This window comes from Aythya marila, assembly GCF_965140915.1.
Source record: "Aythya marila genome assembly, chromosome: 15".
Lineage (NCBI taxonomy): Eukaryota > Metazoa > Chordata > Aves > Anseriformes > Anatidae > Aythya > Aythya marila.
Window position 1 is genome coordinate 14,608,833 of NC_139056.1, and position 21,235 is coordinate 14,630,067.

The following is a 21,235-nucleotide window of genomic DNA, read 5'->3' on the forward strand; positions in this document are numbered from 1 at the left end:
TCCCCCTCAGTAACCCACTAACCCGTCCGGGAGCGTTTGCCTGGACTCAGTTTCCCCACACACAAACCCCACATGCACCAGCCGGGCATCCTTCAGATTTGCCTCTCGTCTCAGGGCAGCCCAACTGGCTCGCTCTGATTCTGCTGGCATTTTTGGCTTTTCCTCCCATTTTCTGTTAACCCGCAGTAAACCAGCGCATGATTCCAGCTCCGTTTGGAGGAGAACTCAATTAGGTGCCTGGCACTCCATCCCGAGCGGCACACCTGCGGTCGTAGCCCCACTAAAGCTGCTTTTCAAGCTTCTTGCCCCGGTTCCCTGCACCAAAAGCCATTACGTGACTTACGCCCATGACCGTGCTGGAAATTTTCCGTGCCGACCATTTATACCCGGCGCTTGCTCCACGCCCCGTGCAGACGTCTGAGCTCGCAGCCGCTTGTGAAACATGACTCAGAAGCCAGCCCCGAGCAGGAGATAATCTCTCCCCATCGTTTTGGCGCGTGGTGGAGCGGCAGAGTGCGAGTTCCCTCTGCTGGCACACACACAGCCCGGGGCTGCTGGCCCCACGGCTCCGCAGCCCAGCAGGGTCGAGCCGTGTCCCCATTCTCCCATCCCAGCCAGGACCCCCTGGGCAGGATGAATCCGTTTCCAGGCAGCTCTCTGGAAACCCCAAAGGTGAAGCTCCAAGCCCATTTTGCGGACAAAAGGGGGCTGCAGCAGCTGCAAACCGAATCCCACAGCCTCAGACACAGGTCCCCGTGTCCCAGCAGAGCTCTGCTGCTGCTGGGATAAATCCTGGTGCATCCCAGGAGGGTGCCAGCAGCTTTTGGAGGGACATCGCCCTCAGATGGGATGTTCTTGGGGTGCAGAGACCCAGAGCCCCGTCCTTCGCCAGGCTCTTTCCTTGGCTTTTCTTGCACGCTTCCTGGGCTGCAGCTTTTCCTTTTGACCCCACGTTCTGCTTGTGCTGGCAGGAATCTGCTGTGGCCTTTGTCGGAGCATAGTCAGGGGGCTGAGGAGTATTCCTACCCTCAGGAAGTTGCAGAGCCACTTTTCTTCCTCCAATTCCTTCTCTGGAGCTTCTGGAGATGCGAGGCTGCGCTCTGAATGCTGCTGCCACGGCACGGAGAGGACTGCCTGCTCTTCCCAGGAGCGGTCTCTTTTCCTTTTAAACCTATCCTCTTCCTTTTCGTGTACCTTTTGGGGAAATTCCTCTCCCTTTTCCTCACGCTGGCTGTCCCTCTTGCTGCTAAACAATGAATGAATCCAACAAAAGTTAAGCCCTTTCTTCCAATCAAAGCCAATCTCTGCAACGATAACTCGTGTCGGTGCTCGGAGCTCTCCTCCCCGGCGCACACACCCCCCTCACCTAACAGCCAACACCTGCAGCTCGGGTTTTAGCAGCCTGGAAAAAGATTAACAGCCTGCATGGAAGCTCCTCGGGACCAGCTTTGTAGCGTAGAAGGCACTAAATGGCACCGCAGCTTTTCCAACGCTTCGTACCGGCGCTGAGCTGCGCTCGCAGGGACCAGCTCTCCGCAGCCAGCAGGGGATGGAAGGCGAGCCCAGCCCCTCCCGGCCCCCCCAGGACCTCTCGCAGTAACCTCTGAAACTGTTGAGCTAATGGGAGAAACGATTCTTTCCTGTGATCCGAATGATATTAACCCTTGGGGCTGTGATTTGGTTGCCGTGATTTTATTTTTATTTTTATTTTTTTTTCTCCTCCCTTTTCGATGACGAATTACTGGAATGATTTTGATTTTGTTTTGTATGTAGATGCAGATGATATAATTTCCTCTTCTGTTCATTCATTTTCCAGCCTTGTTTTCTTCCAGGTCTTGTTGCTCTCCACCTTCTCCTGCTGTGTTGCTGTGTGACGTGTCCGCCTTTACTTCGCCTGCTTCGCTACCATCTCATCTCAATCTCAAGCCGTAGAACAACCTGGTGGTGCAGCCCCTTTCATGAGAAATCAACCTGCTTTTGATTTTGTTTTCGTTTTTTATTTTTTCTTTTTTTTTTTTAATTTTTTTCCTTGATTTTGGTTTTCTTCAGGCCTTCAACCTGATAGGGCACAGACAATGTTAAGTCATGGACCTTGTACTCCCTCCTAAACTGAGGCTCAGAGAAGGCTGGGCCAGAGTGAAAAGGGGATGGCTGGGTTCAAAAACTGTGACTCCCAAACCGTTCCCCACCTGTTGGTGAAGGGAGGACGTGGATTTAAGCTCCGTGAGCTGGTGGATGTGAACGGACATCTCACCTGAGCAGAACGTCCCAGGGGGATCGGGAGCTCTGCACGAGCACCGGGATCTCTGCGCTCCCAGTCTGCAAACTGGGAGGCACTGGGGGCTGAACGGATGTCCTGTAAAAACATGAAAAATTTAAATTTAAAAAGCAAAGACGTCCCCACTGATTCTGTCCCTTCCTCTTGGTTGTGGGCTTCAGCGTCTGGTCCTGGCAGCCTCACTCTGAGCAGCAGTGCGGGGGCCCCCAGCCCCCAGGGGCTGTGATGTGCTCAGACTGTTTGTCTCATTTTATGGAATTTGGTGTAAATGTTAGTTTAAAACTGAACATCTCATGTATTTTTTTAGTTCTAACCTGCTGTTCCTTTTTTTTTTTTTTTTTTTTTTTTGTGGAAAGTGTTAAAAAGAAAATGTTTTTGGATGACCTGTTTCCCCTCATGTGGTTCCCCTTGTGGTTTTCATGCACGTTAGAGGTTCGCGCAGAGCAGCCAGCCCTGATTTTAGATGAGGCATGCGTGGGTCCAGATTTTGGGTCAGGAACCCAGCTGGATTGAGATTTCTGGGGAGGTTCAAAATTGGGATTTCAACCTCCCAGCTCGGAGCTCAGCTGGTGCGAGTGTTGGTGGTGGGTTATTGCTTCACTTTCCCAGGCTGTGATTCAACACCAGAGGTTGATACTTGCCCAAACCCCTGGGCATGCAAATTTGAGACCAGCAGGTCCTTTGAAAATTCCTGTTTTTCCTCTCCTGTGGGTCAGCGAACAGCTTTTCATGCTGAAACAGCGCATTTAATTCCACCTGCAGAGGCCTGTTGTGTGCTCACCCTTGAGAGCATCCCTCTGGGCTCTGGATCCATCCACGATCCATCGTGGTTCTCCTCTGTCCTGGGTCACCGGGGTGCCACAGCGTGATGGGTGGCTGGATGCACCTACGTATGCTCCTAATTGGGTGCAATCCTGCTGAAGTTACCCACGTAGGGCTCAGGTTTTGTAGGATTTCTCTCGCAGAGAAGGTGCGGGGTGGCACGTAGCCGCCCGGTGCCTCTGCGCCCCAGCTGGGTCTGACTTTCTGCTCCGTGGCATGAGGGCTGTATGGAGCTGCAGCGTTAGGGAGTAAAGGCAGAGCTTAAATCCAAGCTGTTCGATAATCCCTGCTTCTTAAATGTCTGTAAAATCGAATCGTGAAAGGTTATTGCTGGTGTTGCAAAGGTTTTGTAGATATTTAAGAAGGTGCCGCTTATGGAGCGGAGTAGTGCGAGGCTTCTCCCAGCCCTGGCCGCAGGTAAATCGATGCATGCCAGGTCGGGGTGCTCGCCCTGCGTTTGTGCAGCCCTAAATAGGAGAGAAACTGGGCTTAAAAGCCCGGTGTGCACGAGCAAGCAATTCTGCAGCCACCTCGCTGCCCCGGGCAGCCGTGCCGTAGCGGGATTGTGCAGCTCCCCGCAGTCGCTGCTCTTTGTGCTCAAACCGCCTCTGGTTTCCCTTTCCTCTCTGTCTTCCAGGCGATCCCAGGTCATTGAAAAATTCGAGGCGCTGGATATCGAGAACGCAGAGCACATGGAGACGAACGTGTCGGCGGGGGCTGCCCTTTCCAGCGAGACGCGGCAGGGCAGGAGCGAGAAGAGGGTTTTCCCACGGAAACGGGTGAGCTCGTGGTGGCACCCCACAGCCCAGGGTGTGTGGGGTCTGGCTGTAGGGTTTTTGCCCCCAGCTGGAGCACGGTGGGCTCGTGCACGAGGCAGATGGCTGCAGTCCTTGCGGGTTTGCTGCTCGCTGCTCTGTGTCCCTGGCCCGGCTGCAGATCGGAGCAGAAAATGAGGTTGTCTTTTCTCCTTCCTCCAAAATAGAAAGAGGGACACGTCAGATCTGGCACGGCAGGACGCCACCGTATGGCGTGAAATAACAAAAGAAACAGACAATCGAGAGAGTCTCAGTTGTGCTTAGATATTTTGGGGAAAGCTTAACGCCTGAGAGGCCTGAAAAAATGTAGTGCCAGGGAAATGACACTGGTTCGGAGCTGGAGATGCCCCTTAATTATGTGGATTTTTATGCCGCTGCCCTAGTTATGAGCTGATCTGGGCTCCCATTTTCTTCGCACAGGACTTCACGTGCGAAGGGGCGGCTGTGGGCTCCATCCTGGACGTCTCTGCGTCCCCGCTGTCCCCGCACCGCCGGGCGAAGTCGCTGGACAGGAGGTCCACGGAGTCCTCCATGACGGTGAGCCACCGGCGCTGAGCTCCTCCGCCGTGTAAAACCTGGTCCTCGTCCTCTGTTCCTTTCTCTCTAACCAGCCTGTAGGACGTGCGGGGTGGTTGTTGGAGCAGCCAGCTGAGTTTCAGTGACCTGAATCAGGTGTGGCTGCTCCTGGGGCTCAGCCAGAGAAGAGCTCCGCTTTTAGCCTCTTTTCTCCTTTCTGAGGCAGAAATCAAAACCTTTTCAGGTAATGGATAGGAAGCCACGTTCACGTTTGGCTCAGTAAGGAGGGCTGATGGTGGCCCAGTTTCCAGCAACACTTTGTGATGTTTGTGCAAGTCGGTGTCAGCGGAGCGAGGTCTCCGAGGAAGGGCTGAAGCTGCCAGCTGCAGTTTTCTTCCATTTGCATGTTTCAAATGCTCACCAGACCTGGAGGCAAACAGTGCAAAACAAGCATGAAATGCCCTCTTCTCGCTCTCCACCCTGCCGTAGGAACAAAATAAATACACTTGCTAATCTCTCACAGAGATTACGCAGCCATTGTAAATATGAGCTGCATTTTTCATAGACGGGCAGCTTCTATTCAAGGACTTCTCAGAAAAATGCAGAGGCTTAGCATTTCTGTGCTAGCTTTTCATGTAGACTTGTACAGCCAGAAGAATGATTCTTGAATCCTTTGTAATAAAAAGGTGCGAGAAGTGAGTATCAAGTGACAGTGCCCATCATCTAAGGAAGGCAAGAAAACCGTGCTGTCAGTGGGAAGCATTCAGCACGCCCTTATCCTGCTGTAAAATTAGCGACATGGGAAAAAACCTGCGTGCCTGCTGGCTTGCGGCCACGACTGCAAGACTCCCCTGCCCCTCAGGTTCGCAGTATCAGCCCAGATCAGTTCTCCAGCAGGATAAAAACCGAGGGAGAGTTCATCCTTTGTTCGGCGCTGTGGGCTGCGGTTCGCGCCCGTGGGTGCCTCTCCGATCAGTGCTCCATCTCTTTCTGTTTTCTGGTGTCTGCTCCCCTCGGCAGCAGCTGGCCCCAAGCTTTCAGCAGCTCTGCGTTGGGCCGAGCTCGTGCTTGGGGAAAGGCAGAGAGAGGATTGTGCTGGGAGAAACCTGCCCGCCCCGGGGCTGCGGTGCTGCCGGCTTAGCAGCATCTTTGCGGCTCTCTCTGGCTGCGTTTACTCCTTGGCTTCAATTTTAAGGAAACAGAGAGGTGTAGTAAAGCAGTAGGAGTGGTGCTGAAGAGGGATTTGTCTCTTTTGCAGATGATTCTTGCTTCTTCCCAGTTGATAAATAACAAGCCCGTGAGCAGCCGTAGCACTTGTTCTCCTGTTTTCCTTCCCTGCAAAGTGCGCGGTTGGGAGCCAGTGGTTTTTGCTCTGAAATGTAGATGATTTTTGATCTGAAATGTAGATGCTTTGCTTGAAGACTCTCCTTTGAAAGCTCTTGAGCCCAGTGTGGGTAGGGCTGTCTGTAAAGCTCCCCTGTTGTACCAGGGAGGGCTTGTGCCTGACCCAGGCCCCGGGAGCACGATCCCACCTGCACTTTGGCACAGGAGAAGCAGGCAGATGGCGTACCGCTCTCTGAGGGTAAATCAGGGCTGAAATGAGGATGCTCAGCGCTCCTGGCCTGCTTCACAGATGGATGCAGTCACTGCAAATGCAGTTTTCTCTCTGGTTTCTCTGCCTCTTCAGCAGGCACTGCTGGGGCTGGGTGGGCTTGTTGCATCGTGGCCAGGCTGCTCAGGCTGGCGGCTCTCCGCTCGCTCCTCCAATTCTCTAGGGATTTGGCAAGGGTGAGGAAGCATTTACTCTCCCCTGTGGCTTTGTGCTGGATTCCCACCACCGTGGGAGCACACAAATGCAGGATGAGCTCCCCCGTAGCACAGATTTGGCTGAACTGGCTCCCGGTCCCTGCTTTTCCCTGCTCCTGTTGCTGCAGCCTGTGTTGGATGCTGCAGCTGCATTTCACCCACTGCTCTCCTTTCCTCCCCCGCTTGCCCGCAGCACGTGGAGCAGCCGGAGGAGCTCAGCCTCGAGGGAGCAAAAGCATTTCCCCCACATCCTCCCCGGTGCGCTGGCAGGGCTGGGGAGGAAGCAAAGGCTGGCAGGAGTCAGCCCACGCTGCTGCCTTGCTTTGCTCATCGCTCCAGCATCGCGGTGCACCCGCTTTGCAGGAAATAGCAGGTGTCGTTTGGGTGCTGCAGAGCTGGGATTCCCTCCATTTCCAGGCCCTGCATCTGGGCACTCAGCCTGGCGTTGAATCCATGCGTGGAATAACGTGTGGTTTTCTCCTCCTAGTAGGTAAGAGAGGGACAAAAATGCTTGCAGTCCTGCTAATCCCTTGCCTCTTCCTTTGAATCCTTGTTCAGCGGTACGAAATCACAAGTGCTAGGAAGGGCCCAGCCCGACTAAACCAGGCAGCAGATCCCTGCGCCTCCTCGGAGCAGACGTTGAGCCTCCACACAGCGCAGTGATCCAATTTCCCTGGGGCTGGTCTCTCTGGGTGCAGGCTGCGTTTTATCAAGCTGCTGCCATTCCTTGGTCCCTGGCTGGATGCGGCCGCTGGCGGCCCAGCCCGCGGCTCTGACCGCCTCTCTCCTTCCTTGCAGCCCGACCTGCTGAACTTCAAGAAGGGCTGGCTGACAAAACAGTACGAGGACGGGCAGGTGAGTCTGGGGAAGCTCTCCCCGCTGCTGTTACCCCCCTTTTTGGCAGCTCACACCTCCAACAGAGCCTCGTGGCCGGGAGAGCTCTCCGCACGCGGCTGCGGTCGGTGCCGGGGGACGGGTGGCAATAAAATAGGGACGGTGGGGACGGAGTGGGAGAAGCCAGAAGGTTGGGCGGACAAATCTGGAGGCAGAAGCAGTGTGCCAGGAATAGCTGGTGCTCTGTCCTGGGAGTTTCCAAGCCCCACATCTGGATGTTAAAACCGTGGGTTCCTATGGAGCTGGGGCAGGCGCTGCTGAGCCGGGGCTGGGCTGAGCTGCAGGTACCCTCTGGTGCATTGGGCCCAGGGGGCGAGGGCATGTCTGTGGGCACCCAGGGCTGAACGAAAAGCACTGGAGCGAGTGTTTTGCTAGCTGAGCTCCCTTGGATAAACGTATTCTGTGCAGGGAGCATGCAGAAGGTGCGTTCATATAGAGCACGTGCCAGGAACAGGCTGCAATTCAATTTCTAGGTACTGCGGATAAAACACAAACATTTTATTGCCTTTCTTTTTTTTGTTTTTAATCCCTCCAAGGCTTTCAGTGCAGCCACTAAAAGCACCCTTCTGCCAGTAGAGCTAACAGAGGGCTCCAGCAGTTCCTGGGGCTCTCGTGGCGTTTAACCATCAGGCGTGGGGTTGGTGCTCTTGGGGTCTGGCACTCGGCTGGCGTGACAGCCGGGAGTCCCGGTGGCTTGAACCAGCTCAAGTGCTGCTGCCTGCTCCTCTGGAGGGCTTCTCAGGGGAGCTGGGAGGGGAGAAGCTGCTGGTAACCACCCTGTGCTGGTTGTTTCCTAGTGGAAGAAGCACTGGTTTGTGCTGACCGACCAGAGCCTGAGATACTACCGGGATTCGGTGGCGGAGGAGGTAGGTGGCACCCCAAAGGGCATGAAACCCGTTGCTCCTGGGGCTTTGTGCTCCCCGCGGACCTGCTGTGTGCCTCCCTGCAGGGCTGAGGGCGTTGGGCATCTCCCCAAACCCTGCACGCCCTGCACGTATCCACAGCGCTTTCGGTTTGAAAAGCGTTCCAGCTTTGTGTTTTACCTCTCCCCTCCCTCTGCAGGCAGCTGACCTGGATGGAGAAATCGATTTATCCACGTGCTACGATGTCACCGAGTACCCGGTCCAGCGAAACTACGGCTTCCAGATCCACGTAAGGCCAACGTGGGGAGGAGGAGGAAGAGTCCGGTGGCTGAGCAGAGCCCCGGGACTGGGTGCTGGGTGGCTGCAGGGAGCACGGGCAGGCGCTGGTGCACGTTCAGCAGCTCTGAGCCTTGCTCTGCTCTCCCCAGACGAAGGAAGGGGAGTTCACCCTCTCTGCCATGACGTCTGGCATCCGCCGCAACTGGATTCAGACCATCATGAAGCACGTTCGCCCCACCACTGCCCCCGACGTAACAAGGTAAATGGGGGAGGTTCCCGGTCCCTGCGGTGGTCTGGTTCTGTGTGCAGGAGTAACTCCTCTTTCCTTGTCCTCGTCCTTTCTTCGTGCTGAGCCTGTCTGTCCCTGGAAGCTCCATCTCTTTCTCTCATCCCTCTCTCTGGGCTTGGTTTGGATGCTCTTTGTGGGGACGCTGATAATGCTCAGTTACTCTTTCCCGCGTGCATATTTCAAAGAGGGTTGAAAATGTGGCTTTAATTTGTGCGTAGGAATATGAAATACTGTGCCTATCTCAAGGCTCCTCTGGATTCCCACCAGGTATTGTGAAAGCACTTGGAAGCAGTCGCGCTGGGTTCCCCCTTTCCTCTGGCTACTGTTCAGCACCAGCTGCCCGTCCCCGCCGCGGGTCACGGCAGCGCGAGCCCGGGGCTCGCCGAGAAGCTGTTTGGCTCCGATGTGTTTTAAACTCCAGCCAGGGAATCGCCTCCCCCCTTTTTTGATCTCCCAGATAGCGGCCGCGGCTCCTTCCCCTTGCGCCTTAGCGATATTCGCCTCTCCTCCTGCCGCCAGTGCCAGAGGAAGGGGCCCCTGGGTTCGCAGAGAACCGCCCGTGAGCGCTTGTGGCTTCAGGCAAAAAGGGCGTTTGACCTCCTCACAGCTTAACCGTGCCAGCCACGCTCCCACGGGCCACCTCTTACAGGCTTCCCGGACACGGCCGCACCATTAACTCCATCTCCCGTCCTTCCCGTAGCTGTGGCGAGCAGGTTTTGGCCAGGTTTGCCCCCGGTGGAGTGGCTCCTCTCACCCAGCACTCTTGGCCGGGGATGCTCCGGCGTCTCCCGTCCCGTCCCGCTTGGCACCCGGCCGCTGCTGGGCCTCACGGGGTCGCCGCCTCTCTCCTCACTCCTCTGTGTGTTTGATTTCCATGCAATCCCAGGAAAAACTTCTCTTTGAAACTATCCGTGCTGAAGCCCAGGTTGGAAAACTGTGTTCTCTCCTGTATTAACGTTTTGTGGTTTGTATATCTTGTGATTCACTGCATGCTCCTCCTTTTCTGCACCTCGGATGGGAAGTTCCGCAGTTTTCATTTATTTTTCTTTCTTTTCTTTTGTTTTTTTTCCCCCTTTATTATTTTTTTTCTTCTTTCTTTTCTTTCAAACAAAAGCCAGAAAGAAGGGAAGAAGCAGCCTGGTCTTGACACTTGGTTCCCCCACACACTGGTATCTTCCGATGTGACTAGATGTGAAGATGAAGACCCGGGAAATTTGAGGGGACCTCCCAGCCTTTAAAGAGCCATAAATCTTGATAGCCTAGCAGGTTACTGCATGACAGTAGTCCTGTGCTCACTGTCACTGCTTCTCCCCCGAGCCCACGCGGCGTGGTTTGACTTGGCTTACCCCAGTGAGGCGCTCCAGGGGCCGGTTGTGCAGTAACTTGTTACGCCGCCCAAACAGCCGGCGATGCCGAAGCCCGAGCTGGGGAACGAGGGAATCAGTGGTGCACCCTGCTCCTTTCTCACCGGGCTGATTTCGGGTGGGGTGCACGTGGGGGGGGGTCTGGTCACCTCGCTGAGAAGTTGGGAGCTGGAGGTCTGCGTTCACCGAGGGTTTTTGGCAAGCCCTTCGCTACGGTAACCCAGCCCGGCGGGGCGTTTTTGGGCACGTCGTGAGCCCCCTCACCTTGCCAGCAGCCTGGGGACGGTGCTGCTGGCTCCCCGCAGCCCTCCTCCGCCTCTCCTCACCCCCCTGCCACGTCTCCACCGAGCCCAGCTCACGCTTTCTCTCGTTACTCCAGTCCTAATTACTGTTTATATTGCAGCGTGTGTCAGCACCCCGGGGGGCAGGTGCTGCCCTGCTCCCTGCCCTCCGCTGTACCCTGCAATCTGCGGAGGCGCTAATTACACGGGGCAAACGATAACCATGCAGGTTGTAAGGCACGCACGAGGAGGACGGTGACTGCTCCAGCACTGGCTCTTTGCTGAGCCCCCAGCCCCCGTTCCCTGCAGCCCCCGTGCGCTCCCCGTCCACCCCTATAAAAACCATTTTTATGACCCATAAATACCGTCGCGAGGCAGAGTCCCCTCCTCGCCACGCGATGATGGGAATTGATTTTTCTGCAGTGGAGGAGGTGGGAAATGTGTGAGCGGAATGAAAAGCCACGGGGCACTCGTGGGAGATGGACTGCAAAATTTGGGGGCAGCCCAGTTGGTCTCATAGCACAGCTCCCTGCGGCCATCCAGCTGTGCCCTGGCACAAATCCTTGTGCCCTTTGGGAGCTGAGGAGGAGGAGTGGGCTCAGGAGAGATGGCACCTCCAGAAACGCTGAGCTTCTTCTCCGTGGTGTTTAGAGCAACGTTATTTCTGCCCCCCACCGATGCCCGAGGAGCCCCGGGGCTCTCTTTCTTCCTGGCACTCTTTGTTTTAAGACGCCATCTCCTCGCTGGTTTATTTATTTAAAGTGCAGCTGTGAGCACTGACTCCAGACAGTGCCTGGCTGTACGTCTGCTCTGGAGCCAGGCAGTGTCTTCTAAATGCTTGAGGAGCAAGGAGGTTTCGCTGTGGTGCCTTTTGGCTTTATTTTATTAGCTACGAGTGACAGAGCTGAAGAAGGAATCGTCTCCAAGCTGTTTTTTAGCCGGTAACTGCCAGCATTTCTTGAAACCCAGCTCTACCGAGCCCGTGGTTTGGTGGTGGATGAAAGTGCATCGGAAGATACCTGGCCCCATGCAGAGTCATCCCTTCTGCCCCAGTCTTTGTCTGGGCATACGAAGGGGGAGCGGGGCTTGTTCCAGCGCTGGGGGAGCCCTGCTGCTGCTGCTGCTGCTGCTCCTGCTGCTGCTGCTGCTCCTCCTGCTGCTGCTGCTCCTCCTGCTGCCACTGCTCCTGCTGCCAGCAGTCCAGGCGCATGTGGTCTCGTGGGCTGGAGCAGTGGTAGCATTGATTTGCCTGCAGCGAAGGGCCCAGACAGCTGCTTTCTGGCTCTTTCTCACCGTGCCCTTCGAGAAAGCTTTTCCAGGCTGTGCTGGAGCCCGGGGGATGCTGTGGTTGTGCTGGACGTGGAGAGCCGAGGGGCAGCCTGAGCAGCAGGGCTGTGCCCCAAGGAGGCATCTCGGGGGGCTTCTGGTGGCAAAGAGGGGTCAGCGAGCCTGTGCCATTCCAGCAGGACAGGATTCCTCTGCAAACTTAAACACGGCTATTTCCTTTTTGTTTTTTTTTTTTGGTTTCGATCTGCATGTTCCAAGGCTGGCATGTCTACGTTTAATGAGCTGGTATTGCATTATGGATTACCCGTAGGTTGGAAACGGCACTGCCTCCCCCTGATAACTCTCCCTGCTTGACGAGTATGTCTCCCCTCTCAACCCACCACCCCCTAACTCGGCACTAAAAACCATCCCTTGCTTGAGAATCTGGCGTTTGCAGCGATTTCCGCGGCGTGTCCAATAACTCTCGCTCTCCTTGTTGCACCAACAACAGCATCCGTGCCATGCAGCCCCGAGCCACCCAACAGGCTGCTTTTCGTGGGGAGAGCCGTGCCTTCAGCGCAGATAGTGGCACGGAGAAGTTTTCTCCCCGTTACTGCCCGTCCCCCCGTTACCAGATGCTCCGTGCTTCTCCGCCCCGCGGTGCTGAAGCCGGGCTGGCTTTTGGTGGGACCGGTGGCACCCTCCCTGTGTGCACATCATGTGGCCGCGTCGACTGGTGTGTGCGTGTGCATGGGCAGGCACTGGAGGAGTCCTCGAAGCCTTTTTACTGCCCACGAGGATGGTTTGGGGCTGCTGCCAGCCCCGGGGCAGCTGCTGAGGAGGAGCACGGTCGGGATCGAGCTCTCCCGGGGCCGCTTGCACCAAGGCTTTGCGCACCAGCGTGACCCGGGGAAGGGCAGCGGTGGCTCCCGCGCCCGAGAGGCGGTGGGAGACGGAGGGGCAGGGGGGCACCCACGTGGCATTGGCTTGGGCTTCAGCAGCCCCTTTCCACCCGGCTCTTCAAGGCATGCGTGGGAGCACCTCGCCACCCGGAGCGCACGCTGACGCTTTTCTTTCCTCCTCTCTCTGTCCTCGCAGCTCCCTGCCAGAAGAGAAAAGCAAAACGAGCTCTTCCTTTGAGACCAGCCCGAAACCCAGCGAGAAGCCGGACGCCGAGCAAGCAGAGCTGGACCCGGAGCAGAAACGGAGCCGCGCCCGGGAGCGCCGGCGAGAAGGACGATCCAAGACCTTCGACTGGGCTGAGTTTCGCCCCATCCAGCAAGCCCTTGCCCAGGAGCGTGCCAACGCCGCAGACCCCTCCAAGAGCTCCACCGCCGCCTTCCCCAGGGACGCCGGCACCGCCGACGCCGACCCCGGAGAGCTGGAGCGGGAGCGGGCCCGGCGGCGCGAGGAGAGGCGCAAGCGCTTCGAGATGATCGACGCCATGGACGGGGCAGGGCCGGAGGAAGCTCTGAGGATGGAGGTGGACAGGATCCTGCCCGTCCCGGCGGACATCAAACCGCAGAACGTCCACGTGGAGATCGAGCAGCGGTGGCACCAGGTGGAGACCACCCCGCTGCGGGAGGAGAAGCAGATCCCCATTGCGCCCCTGCACCTCGCCCACGCCGAGGACCGGGATGAGGGGCTGGCGAAGCAGCACTTGACCACGCTGCTGGAGAAGGAGGTAAAGAGGTGGCTGTAGGAGGCCTGAGCAAGGCTTAAAAAGCTGCATTTACTCCTGCTTCGTGGTAGCAGTAAGTGGGGGTGCTTGGGGCGCAGGTCCACGTCCGTTCTTGGTCCCAGGATTAGGTTTGTCAGCCTGCCTTCCCCTGAGGAGATGAGCACAGTAGATGCGTGTTAACCAGACTATGAACTGAAGCTCATAATTCTGCCAGCCTCTGCACCTGTAGGGATCTGTGTCTGCAATTATGTCTGCAAAATTACAAGCAGGGTTGAATTGCAGCACACGTCACAGAGGTTGGCTTCTTGTGGAGCCTGTATCAAACGATCTCAGGAGTTTAGGAAAAGAAAGGAGACTCAGCTCACTTGGAAGAGGGCCACGCCTGGGATAACAGAGGTTGTTGTTAGTCAGGATTGAGGTGCTTTAGCAGGAATGAAAGGGGTGCAGGCGTGGAGTAGCCATGAGTATTGCCAACCTGAACCCAAGTGGGATTTGCTTGGGTCACTCCTGGCACGGGCTGGTGCCCTTTGTCCTTTTCTGCGCTGAGCTTTATGGATTAAACTAAAGTCCAAGAGAGTTCTTTGGGGGGTGGAACTTCGCCTGGTAAAATGAAATCCAGATCCCAGAGCAGAGCGAGGCAGCGGTGCCATCGGATGCCCTGCTTGTGCCGCTCGGCATCCCCTCCGAGCTGCTTTCTCCTGATGGCCGACCCCCTCCCCACTCACTGGACGCTGTCTCTGTTTGTGTCCCTGCAGCTGGAGCAGAAGCAGAAGGAGGCCCTGGAGCTCCTGGAGCAGAACCGGCACCTGCAGGACCAGCTGAAAGTGGCGCTGGGCCGGGAGCAGAGTGCCCGGGAGGGCTACGTGTTGCAGGTAGGCTGGGGGGAGAGGGAAAGCCGTCTTCTCTGCGCCCAAAGGGGACCTTGTCGGGCTTCAGGCCAGGCTGCTGTGGGTGCACCCTGGTTAACGCAGAGATGGAGGGGCTCCGAGAGGTCTGACCCTCTTGGAAAAGTTGCTAGTTGTCACCTGGAAAGGATCTCCTGCGTACCAAAAGCTCTGATCTGGAATGGAGTAGGCAGAAGGTAACGCTGCCTACTGGTTTCCCCAGGAGAAAACGAAACGCAGCCGTGGTAGATAGGACCTCAGCAAAGCCCATCTCTGATCCATCCTATATATGATTGCCTGTGCAATCCCCTTCTGAGTGCCAGGCATTCCCCTCGGGCAGGGGATGGACGTGAGGCTCTCCACGTTTCTTGTAGTCCATCAGATCCTTCAGGACTCAGGGCATGATTTGCTCTGGGACAGCCCAGCTGCTGTCTTGGAGAGCTTCGGTGCTTTCTTCTGTTGCAAGGTGCCTTTCCACAGCAAGGCCTGGAAATGGTTTGGAAATTTTGGCCAACGAGATGGGAGAATCTCTCGGGAAGCCTTTCCTCCCCACCTCCAAACAGCGGGCTGTTCGCCAGCCCCTCCTGTGAGAGCATCCGTGCTCCGGAGGAGGCATGAAGGCAGCTTCTGGCTCGGCAGGGCTGGTGTTTTGATCTGCTCACGTCTGTTTGGCCCAAGTGGCTCTGGATCCACGTGGATCCTTGTGTGGCTGCGTGCTGTGCTCCCGCGGCAGCAAGCCTTACGTCCTTGTTTCTCAGGGCAGGAATTTCCCCTGGAGAAATTGTAAAGGCAGAGGAGCCAGCCCAGGCAAGAGCGCGTCTTGCCTCCCTTACTGGTGATCTCCTTGGAGGAGTTCCTTATTAGTGTAGTATTTTTAAGCCCCCCCAAGCTACAGTGCTTGCTGGGAGGAGTGCCATTTTCACTTGGCAATGCTGGAAAAACCTCCTTGGGGACCAGAAGGAGAAGAAAATGGCATCGAGCTAGCAAATAAGTCAGTGCTAGAGAGGCAGCACCATCCCCTTTCGAATGGCAGATTCAGCATCCGTAAGGCTGCTAAATGAGACCGCCAAGAGGCCAATTTTGTGCGAGGTGCAGGGATGAGCTCCTGCAGGGGCACCTCTTGCAGGAGGAGGAGAAAAGCGAGCAGTTTCCCCATCTATCACGATCCCAGTGTCTGCTGGATTTGCCACTCCGTAGCCTGCAGCTGCCGCCCCTGTTTTGGGGCTGGATTTAATCTGCCGTATGGCAGCAGCTCGCGCTGGCCCCGAGCCCTGGCACCAGCCCGAGTTTCCACGACAGCGTGGAGTAACTCCCGCATCCCTGGAGCACAGGCATCCGACCCTGCTTCGCCTGGGGCTTGGAAACCAGGGGACGGGGATCAAAACCAGGTGCTGCATCCATCAGGCCGGCCTGGCTGAAGGTGGCCGTGGCGCCTCGATGCGAGGTGGGGCGAGAGGGGAAGTCTGCAGAAGGGCTGAGCAAATCGTTGCTGCGCTAAGGAGCGACCCAGCCTCTCACCTAGAAGCTGGGCAGGGTTTTTTAGGAAGGGTCAGAGGGTTTTGCTGCTCCGGTCTAATTGTCCCAGCGATTTGCCTGACGTTACCCCAGGAGCAGAGGGATTAAAGCCCTGTAGGAAGGAGTAACCCCACCAAACCCCACCAGCGTGAAGGGAAGGAAACCAATTATTATTTAGGGCTTTCTGCAGCCCCAAACTGCGGGCAAACATCACGGCATTTTTATTGGACTCACCCTCTGAACATGTCACGGCCCCCACCTCCATCACACCTAATTTTGGAGAGCTTCCTGTGTTCCCGGGGGGGGCACCGAGCCCTCGGCCAGCCCCGTGGCGGACACCCGAGCGCTGCCGCGGCACGAGAGACGCTGTTCCCGTAAGGCAGCCGCCGAGATAACGGCCCCCATGCATGTGCCGTGCACTGCAGCCCTCTCCCCCCTCCTGTAACCCTTCTCTCGCTCTCAGCTTCCTCGGGACACACACGGGGTGCCCAACGGGGGGCACGGTGGGGGCTCCTGCCCTACGCACACCGACCCGAGACGTCCCCAGCTCCGGTCACGGCGGGCGGGAGGGGTCACGTACTAACCTGTCCCGGGCGGGTGTTCTTGCATGGTTTTTTTTTTTTTTTTGGTGTAAAGCATGAAATTTAACTTTTAACGTTAACTGAGTGTCACATCTGTGGGCTTTCCTTACCAGCAACCAGAGTACAGCAAGGCAGGCCAAATTCCTAGGCTTAACGCTGTGCTTCTCTTGCCTCTTCCTGTCTGTGTATTTATTTTTTTTTTTTAAAGATACATAATTTCTGTCGCCTTTTGCATGACTCTCTTTGTGAGTTTTCTCTTTGCATGCTACACTGCTTTGGTTTGAATCTCACAAAGGTTGGTTTCTTTCGTTTTACATTCTCATCACACCTGTTCCCCCCCCCCCCCCTTCACTTGTCGGGCTTTTTATTTTGTCCTTTTTCGTTTGTTTGTTTGTTTTTTTTGCAGGTAGCGAAATTAGAATCCTTCCTAGCCTTAAACTTTAGCATAACACCATCTCTCTAATGCGATGAGCAGCCAATAAGTCCTGTCTAGCAGTCACAGAAATGACATCGCCACGCCGGCTGTCCTGTCTCCCTGCGTTTCGGTGGGATGTGATGTCATTTGCTGCCACCTCACTTTCTGTTGTTGCTTTTGTTCGGTAGGACTGTGGTACCTGAACTGTGCACTTTTTGTTTCATGACAAAATGAACAAACACACTAAAAAAAAAGCAATTCCTTTCTCCCCGGCCTGTTCCCGTCCCCTCCTCCTTCTCACCCTTCCAGTTTTTCTCTCGTCTGTCCGTCTCTGTTTTACTGCTGGTGTTTCTTTTTTTTTTTTTCATTGTTTTTTTTTTTTTGGTTCTGTTTGATTTTGGTTGTTTTCTTTTTAGCCTGTTACTGTACAGCTGTTTTGATGTTACGGTCCATGTTTTCTGTTACTGGAAAGCAGTTGTCGCTCATTTTAAAAAAAAAAAAAAAAAAGAGAGAGAAAAAAAAAAAAAAGAAAAGTTGGTTAAAACAAAATAAAATTGTGCCAAGAACAAATCATCCCAATTGGAGCATGTGGGTAGCAGCCAAATCGCTGTGAGGAGCTTTTCCATGGCCTGCCTGGCCAGAGGTGTGACACTCAGAAGGGAGAGCCAAGAGTGTTACTAATCTCATATTTAATCAATTTTTTTAAGACCGAGGTGGCCGCCTCGCCATCAGGTGCCTGGCAGAGGCTCCACAAAGTCAACCAAGACCTCCAAAGCGAGCTGGAAGCCCAGTGCCGGCGTCAAGAGCTGATCAATCAGCAGATTCAGTCGCTGAAACGCAGCTACGCCGAGGCTAAGGACGTGATCCGGCACCACGAAGCCGAGATTCAGAGCCTGCAGGCGAGGCTCAGCAACGCGGCCGCCGAGCTCTCCATCAAGGAGCAGACCCTGGCCAAGCTCAAGAGCGACCTGAGGAGCGAGAAGGAGAAAGCCAAGGAGCAGCTGGAGGAGTGGCAGCACGGCGAGGCCGCGCTCAGCTCCCAGCTGAAGGCCAGCGAGCAGAAGCTGAAGAACGCGGAGGCTCTGCTCCTGGAGAAGACCCAGGAGCTGCGGGACCTGGAGATGCAGCAGGCTTTGCAGCGGGACCATCAGAAGGAGGTGCAGCGCCTCCAGGACAGGATCGCCGACCTGAGCCGGCAGCTGAACGCGAGCGAGCAGACGCGGATCCTCATGGAGGAGAAGCTGCAGAAGAACTACGAGGCCTTGCTGGAGAGCTGTGAGAGGGAGAAGCAGGTTTTATTACACAGCCTGAAGGAGGTGGAGGATAAGGCCAACGAGTACGAGAATCAGCTGCAAAACAACGAGCAGCAAATGGAGATTCTGCAGAAGGAGAAGCTGAGCGCCAAGTTCGAAGGCAGCGAGCTTGTCCACCAGCTGGAGGAGCAGCTGGTGATGAAGGAGGCCAGCATCCAGAAGCTCGCCGAGCACATCGAGGAGCTTGAAAGGGAGAGAGATCAGATCAAATGTCGGTTCCACGAGCTCATGAACCAGGTCGCCGAGTCAGATAACGAAGTCGCCAAGCTGCAAGCAAAGTTGAAGATGGAAGAGACCAACTACCACAATCTGGAGCAGTCGTTTGAGGAGGTGTCGGATCAGTTCCAGGGTGTGCAGAAGGTGCTGAAAGAAAAAGAGGAGGAGCTGAGACACGTTAAGGAAATGCACTTGAGGATTGTGGAGAAGAAAGATCAAGATCTCAGCGAGGCTTTGGTTAAAATGATTGCTCTGGATAGCAATTTAGAGGAGACGAAAGTAAAGCTGAAGGCCAAGGAGGAGGCTTTAAGGAAATTAGCTAGCATAGGCACAGGTCCATGTGCTGAGGAGACAGAAGATGTTGGCCCCAGCCTCGAGGCTGATGAAAGTCATCCGTCTCAGCTGGGGCAGCCTCTGCAAACTCAGGATGTCCTCCCAGCTCTGAGTTACGCACTGAAGGAGGAGGAGGAGGAGGTCCTTGAGACCAGCCAGAGGCAAGTAGAGGAGTTTGGCTCCCCGTCCAAAGCTGCAGAGCTCCAGGACCAAGAGCTGGTCCAGAAAGCCTTAGCAAAGCCTGATGTAGGAATCATGGGGGCCAAGAGGCAGCGAATCCGTTTCTCTAGCATCCAGTGCCAAAAATACATCCACCCGGATGGGTCAGAGAAGAACTGGACCAGCAGCACCTCTTCAGACACCAGCCAAGACAGGTCACTGTCTGAGGAAAGCATGTCCTCGGAGCCCGCTCTCGGTTACCCCTCCTCAGGGGCCAGCGACTCCGAGACCTATCTCTCGATCATCCACTCTCTGGAAACCAAGCTGTATATCACAGAGGAAAAGCTCAAAGACGTGACCATGAAGCTTGAAAGCCAGCACGGCCATAATCAGGAGACGCTCATCGCCCTTCACCACCAGTGGGCCAGCACGGAGTCCCAGCTGCGGGAGCAGCTTCAGAGCAGCTTGTCCCAAGTCAGCGCTCTGATCTCGCAGCTGGAGAGCGAGAGGCAGGAGAAGTTCAAGCTCATAGAAAATCATGTGAGCGAGCTGGGAGGCTTCCAGATGAAAAACGATCAAGCGCTGACTTGCTTAGAGCAGTGCAGGGAGCAGCTAAGAGCTTTGCCTAAGTCAGATGAGGAAAAAGAGGGTGATTTGTTCCTTGTTACTCTGTCCGGCCTGGAGACAACCTTATCGAGCGCAATCCAAGCCTTGAGAGGGGCGCCAGGCCCGTCTGAGTATCAGCAGGGCGAGGGCCTTATCACGGAAACCCCTGCTTCAGAGGGAGGGCTTCGGAGCGAGGAGGAGCAAGTCCCCAAGGAGCAGCGAGCCGAAACGTTTGACGCGGGCCAGCTGAGATGGCTTTCGGAGAGAGTGGCCTTCGAGGCCTCTCTGATCAACCAAATAGCGGAGTCTTTGCAAAGTGCAGGCTCTGAGATATCTCAGCTGCTCAGGGAGATCCAAGGGACAGCTGAGGAGGCTTTGATAGAGCCGGCAAATGTTTCTCCTACAGCAGTTGACTTGGCCGGTGTCCTGTCTAACAAGCTGCTGCTGGAAGGGGAGTTCTGGAGCCAGGTGGAGGAGCTGAGAGTGCACTTGACCACCAGGGAAGGAGAAGCAGAGGGCAAAACAGAAACAGCAGGTTTGGGGATTTCTCCGTGTTTTCTCAGTGCTGTAGCAGATGCTACACTGATCAAGGCAGAACTTGGGTTTGTGGCACAGAAAATGAGGGATTCTTTCCATCGGAGATTGAAAACAATCGAAGAGGACCTCCATAATACCAAAACAGCCCTCCAGCAGCATAAGTGCATGCTGGAGGAAATCATCAAAGCATACAGGACTCCTGATTTTGACAGAGTCATGCACCAGATTTCTGAAGCACTTGAGATTCAGAAAGATGCTTCAGAAAGAACGCAGATCTCCTGGGACGGGAGCCGTCTCCAGATGGTGCCGTACCAGGACTCGGCCAAGGTGGGGGAGGTCTGCAGCCTGCCAGGCCGCAGTAGCGAAGCTCTCGTTTCCATCCAGGAAGACCTTGCCCAACAGCTAAAGGACAAATCAAACGTGCTTAAGGAAATATCCGTTGCCTTACTGTCTCTGCCTCCTGAGGAGGCCATGAGAGACTGCCAGAAGCTCCTGAAGATATCTCAGAGTCTTTCCTACCACTCGTGCATGGGAGGCCTGGAGCGGTATTCCTCTTTGCTAGTCCAAGATGCAATTGTTCAGGCTCAGGTTTGTTACGCCGCTTGCAAAGTCCGGCTGGAGTACGAGAGAGAGCTCAAGTCCTACAAGGAGTCCTTGCAGAGCATGGACGCGCTCTGCCAGGAGCGCGTGAAGACGGTCTCTCTGCTCCGGGACGAGTACGAAGACTTGCTGCGAAAGCAGCAGGGGGAGTACGGCGAGGTGATAGCCATGCTGGAGCGGGAGAACGCCGATCTCAAAGCGAAGGTCTCCCAGCTGGACGGTCAGCGAAGGCTTCTGGAGGAAGAAGAGCGCAAGCACAGCAAAAGCTTGAGCGAGTTGCAGGGCCGCTACGAGGAGGAGATCCGGAACGTGATCGAGCAGCTGAACAGGACGGAGGATGCCCTGAAGGCCGAGAGGACGGAGGGCCTCAGCCAGCTGGACGCCATCGTCCGCGACAAGCAGAACATGGAGCGGTACCACCTGGAGCAGATGCAGCTGCTGGAGGACAAGTTCCAGGCCAAGATCAAGGAGCTGCAGGTCATCCACGGCCAGGAGCTGCAGGCGCTGCAGGAGCACTACAGCCAGAACCTGCAGCGCCTGCAGGAGACCCTCGACGAGTACCAGCGGCAGCACCCGGAGGTGTCCCCCGCGGCAGGACCGGGCGGTGGGGACCCCTGGGTGGCCGGGGAGCCGGGTGGCACCGGGCAGGGTCCCGGCGGTGAGCTGGACTCCATGCACGGCCTGAGGGAGCGCATCCAGGAGCTGGAGGCCCAGATGAACGTGATGAGGGACGAGCTGGAGAACAAGCACCTGGAGGGCAGCGCTTCCACGCTGAGGGAGAAATACCAGAAAGACTTTGAAAACCTAAAGGTTTTGCCACGTTTTATGCTTTATGCTTTCTCCTGCTCGAGTGTACCGGGGGGGTGCCTTCGGTCCCAAGATTTGCCAAACTTAAGGGCATCCCCCATGAGAGGCAGCACAC

The 21,235-nt window shown here is 55.8% G+C and overlaps 1 protein-coding gene across 3 annotated transcripts in view; it reads left to right on the top strand.

Annotated features, from left to right (window-relative positions):
• Window positions 1-21,235, top strand: part of MPRIP (myosin phosphatase Rho interacting protein) — a 71,998-nt gene that overhangs the window by 35,279 nt on the left and 15,484 nt on the right. For 2 of the 3 annotated variants that reach the window (XM_082772130.1, XM_082772132.1), the window contains exons 8-15: window positions 3,738-3,879; window positions 4,336-4,452; window positions 7,036-7,092; window positions 7,929-7,997; window positions 8,194-8,283; window positions 8,423-8,532; window positions 12,572-13,157; window positions 13,910-14,026. In XM_082772130.1, coding sequence (XP_082628256.1) covers window positions 3,738-3,879; window positions 4,336-4,452; window positions 7,036-7,092; window positions 7,929-7,997; window positions 8,194-8,283; window positions 8,423-8,532; window positions 12,572-13,157; window positions 13,910-14,026 — 1,288 coding nt within the window. Of the gene's footprint in view, window positions 1-3,737; window positions 3,880-4,335; window positions 4,453-7,035; window positions 7,093-7,928; window positions 7,998-8,193; window positions 8,284-8,422; window positions 8,533-12,571; window positions 13,158-13,909; window positions 14,027-17,256; window positions 21,124-21,235 lie in introns of all 3 variants that reach the window. The other variant, XM_082772131.1, reaches the window with a different exon arrangement.